Here is a 4,181-nt window from a genome sequence, read left to right on the forward strand (position 1 = left end):
GGCTGGCAGTCAGCACGGAGCCCGACGCGGGGCTCGAACCCACGAACCGTGAGATCATGACCTAAGCGAAAGTCGGACGCTTAACCGACTAAGCCACCCAGGTGCCCCTACCTGGGGGCATTTAAACCTCAGCCTTTTCAGAGGATACTTGGCTTCTTGGGAGGTGAGCAGGATTCCAGGGAGGTGATAAGCTGCTCTGTCCCCTGGTTGTCTGTCACCTTAACCTCAGGAGAGCCTACGCATCGGCTTTGGCAGCCTGCTTTCCCTTCCTCTTGCTGCTGTGGTCCTTCCTGCGACTTTGCTCCAAGCTTCTCCAGTGTTGGAAGCGGAGCGTGGTGCTGGCCGCTCCCCGTGAGGGGGTCATCCACCTAGGATGTGTGGGTCATTGACGAGATGACAGATTCTGCAGTACCATGGGGACAGACCTCCTCTTCTTGGTAACCCTGGACAGAGAACGGGGCTGGCCAGAGTTGGAAGCTGGGGAGAGCCTGGTGGGGTCCTGTTGGAGGTGTTGGCAGACTTGCAAGGTACCTCTCTTCTTCCGGGTAATAGGTTGTAGAGGTTGCGTCCCCTTCTGGAAGGGAGGAAGGTAAGGAAGAGGCTGGGTCGGTGACCAGGAGGTATCGAAGGAAGCCGGTGAAGGGCTGCTTTTTAAAGGATGCTTCTTTGGGGCGCCTGGGTGGCTCAGTCGGTTGAGTGTCCAACTTCAGCTCAGGACATGATCTCGCGGTTTGTGGGTTCGAGCCCTGTGTCAGGCTCTGTGCTGAATGCTTGCTCAGAGCCTGGAGCCTGTTTCGGATTCTGTCTCCTCTCTCTGCCCCTCCCCAGTTCACACTCTGTCTCTCAAAAATAATTTTAAAAATTAAAAGGATGTCCCCATGCTGCTTATCTCGGGGAGCAAAAACCCAAGAATCTGTAATCTAGACATTTTCCCATCTTGCCTATCTTTGGGAGGATCTGAGAATTCACATTCTTTTTTTTCTAGGCTATTTCTGGCCAAGCTAAAACCGTCTGTTAATGCTGCGCTGACCAGCTGAGTCGGCTGCTACCGTACCTAGAACCCAGAAAGAACCCACGAGATGATTTAAGTCTTAGGCAAGCACGTCCTCAGGTTCAGGGACATGGGGCCCAGAAGTCTGCCTTTTCGAGAAGCACCCCCAGCAACCCTAAGTGATTTGGGTTCAGGCAGGGCAAGGCCCCCATCTTGAGAAACAGACCCCAGGTACAAGGGAGATCTTGGCACATAAGGGATATTTAGCCTTCATTTCATTTTTATTTCTTGTTTAAAGTTTACTTACTTGTGAGAGTGAGAGAGCGTGCACAGGCGGGGGAGGGGCAGAGAGAGAGAGGGACAGAGAGAATCCCAAGCAGGCTCTGCACTGTGGGCCCAGAGCCTGACACAGGGCTGCCTGAGCCACCCAGGGGCTCCTGCCCTTCACTTTAGAAGACACTGAAGTGCTGCCAGCGACACAGTCCCAGCCACAAATAGGAGGCGGGGGCGGAACTGCATGGCTGGTGTGAGGGGTGTAGGGACAGGGGCCTCACGGGGCCGTCAGGTGGTCACAAGTAGGATATATTGGTTAAGAACTGTCCTCAGGCAGCCCTTGAGAGCCACCTGTGTGAGGAATCCATGCAGCCGGGGACGGAGACCGATAGGGGTGCGTGCTGCAAGTGACGACACGTTTTCCTCGGCGACTTCATAACCAGTAAATACAGTTAAAACCATTTCGATTTTGAATTGTCACTGAGGTGTAATTCCAGGCTCCGATCAGCCAACAGGAGATCTCGTCTCCTGAAACTGTAACCTTAATGATGGGCTTATTCTCAGAATTGCAGTGTTTACGGAATTGTCACCTTCTTTTTAGGGATTGCTTTTAACACCAGACATTTTTGTCCATTGTCACTATTGTTAATAGTTTAACAATAATCAGGGCTCTCCTTTAAGTAGTCCTGGAGATTTCTAGTCAAAAATCCATTTGTTTCTGCCCTTCCAGCGTTGGCTTAGTTTTGCTTTTGGCCGGTAAGTAACGTTACAGAGCTGCAGCCCTCGGCGAGGTGAGCCGGGCAGGGGCGGGAATAGGAGTGTGAGCATCTGGACTCTTCGTTGCCAAACTCAGCAGGTAGAACTGTTCTTTTTTTTTTTTTAATTTTTTTTTTAATGTTTTATTTATTTCTAGGAGAGAGAGAGACAGCGTGAGCAGGGGAGGGTCAGAGAGAGAGGGAGTCACAGACTGAAACAGGCTCCAGGCTCCGAGCTGGCAGTCAGCACAGAGCCCGACGCGGGGCTCGAACCCACGAACCGCGAGATCATGACCTAAGCGAAAGTCGGACGCTCAACCGACTAAGCCACCCAGGCGCCCCAGAACTGTTCTTGAATGATGTCATGACTATCTCAGCCTTGCCTGGGGGACTAGACCCAAGATCAACGGTGTGTGCCCGAGGTGGGGGCTTTCTGGTGATAGAAGATCCTGTAAGTCAAGTTCCAAGTGGGACGGAGAACCTTTGGAAGGGTCCTGACCTCCTCTGCCATCCGGGAGGGGTTGGGGGCGGGGCTGCGGAGCGGTGGACAGGTTTGATGGTGCTTTGGGGTGTTTCCTCCATAGCCGACATTCAGAAAGACTGGAGGTCTGGAAAGAGCAAAGCAGCCTTACCAGGGAAAATGGAGGCCTGCTAAAGCATTGGCACTTTGCCCCCTCCGGCCGCACCCCCCTAGAAGCTCAGTGCTGTGACATATACAGCCCTAGACTACCTGCCCTGGGATGCTTCCCCCTCCCTCTCTAGTGTGGTTTCCAGGTGACCCGGCAGAGGAAGGGGATCCCTAGCACCCTGTGCTTTGATCCAGGAGGCTGGACAGACCTGCCTGTGCCCAGGAATGAATGAAGAGCAGCTTTTCTTCAGGATTTGCTGGCAATTCATCTGGGCAGGAAGGGGGAGGAAAGATTGGCTACACATTTTGCCATCTCCCCCGGGCCGGCCGTCGCCTTCTGGTCACAGCTTGGGATCATGGCTTGGGTTGTGCCCTCCCTGCCAAGAGGTCTTGCGTGGGGGTGCCCTCACCAGGCCATCACAACTTTCCTGGTTCCCCAAAGACCCCAGGAAGAGGAGAGCCCTTTTTGTTAATGCCAGCGGGCCAGGGGTTACGGGTCAGTGCCTGCCAGGATGGGGTAGGCGTTCAGCCAAGGCCAAGGGGTTGGCGCCAGGGAGGAGATCCCACTGCCCTTCTCTCTTGCTTCTCAGGGCGGGCGGATCCTCTGGGTCTCCAGTGGGTCGCCCCAAACGTGTCTGGCCTGAGGCAGTGAGATAAGGGTACCCTCCCTGTATTGGCTCTTCTAGGGTTAGAGAACTGACCATCGTAAGGGCCGCTGAAGCTTTGGCCTTCTCAGAGTAGCTTTTAGACCTCGGGCAGCCCTGCCCGGCCGCCCTCATTTAAAATTCCAGGCTTGCTCCCAGGGGCTTCGGCCTCCATCTTCACCTTTTAACAACTGAGGGCTGTTGGCGGCGCCTCCTTACCGCCCAGCGACAGGTGTCGCTTCTGAGCGGGAGTTCTGGGCACAGAGAACGAAGATCCGCACCACCCCCAGGGGCTCTGGTTGTGTTTAGACCGGACCTCGCCTGGAGGGGCGTTTTGGAAGAGGGCGCGTGGGCGGTGGGAACGTGGTGCCATGGGGCGAGGGAGGAGCCAGACTGCATGCATTTTTTCTGGAGGAATCGGACCGGGTCTCCAGAGCGACCCTTCCCCAAGTGCGGAACACCTTTTTCTTCCGATCTTCTTGCTAAGGGGCCGAGCCAGGTTCTCGGTGCATGTGAGTGGAGTGCGGGAGCCTCGCCACCCGCCGTCCAGGGGACCCCGCCCCTGCGTCCTTGAGGACCCGGGGGCATGGCGCCTTCGTGGGCGGCGGTGGCGGTGGCTGGTCTCCCCGGGGTGCGCGGGGGCGCGTTCCCCGCCTCCCGCTGGGCCCGGGCTGCCAGAGTCGCCGGTTCCCGCTCGGCCGTCGGGTCCCTGGGCGCGCGGGCGCCTCGACGGCTCCCCCTGCCGGAGCTCCAGGTGCGCCCCCCTGCACCCGGGGCTCAGGACTAGTCCCCCCAACTTGTTCTCGGCTGTTAACTAGTCGCGCTGCCGGAACGATGGGATGGGGTTGCCACAGCAACAGACTGGACGTCACAATCCGGGCATGTGTGCC

The 4,181-nt window shown here is 56.6% G+C and overlaps 1 protein-coding gene across 1 annotated transcript in view; it reads left to right on the forward strand.

The window, feature by feature from the left end:
• Positions 1 to 3,877: 3,877 nt before the first annotated feature.
• The window catches only part of CHD5 (chromodomain helicase DNA binding protein 5), a 57,132-nt gene continuing 56,828 nt past the window's right edge, over positions 3,878 to 4,181 (forward strand). Inside the window, exon 1 of the mRNA XM_077763988.1 lies at positions 3,878 to 4,045. Within this exon, the coding sequence (XP_077620114.1) occupies positions 3,878 to 4,045 (168 nt within the window). The remainder of the gene's footprint in view (positions 4,046 to 4,181) is intronic.

Source organism: Crocuta crocuta, unplaced genomic scaffold (genome assembly GCF_008692635.1).
Source record: "Crocuta crocuta isolate KB4526 unplaced genomic scaffold, BGI_CrCroc_1.0 scaffold13, whole genome shotgun sequence".
Taxonomy (NCBI): domain Eukaryota; kingdom Metazoa; phylum Chordata; class Mammalia; order Carnivora; family Hyaenidae; genus Crocuta; species Crocuta crocuta.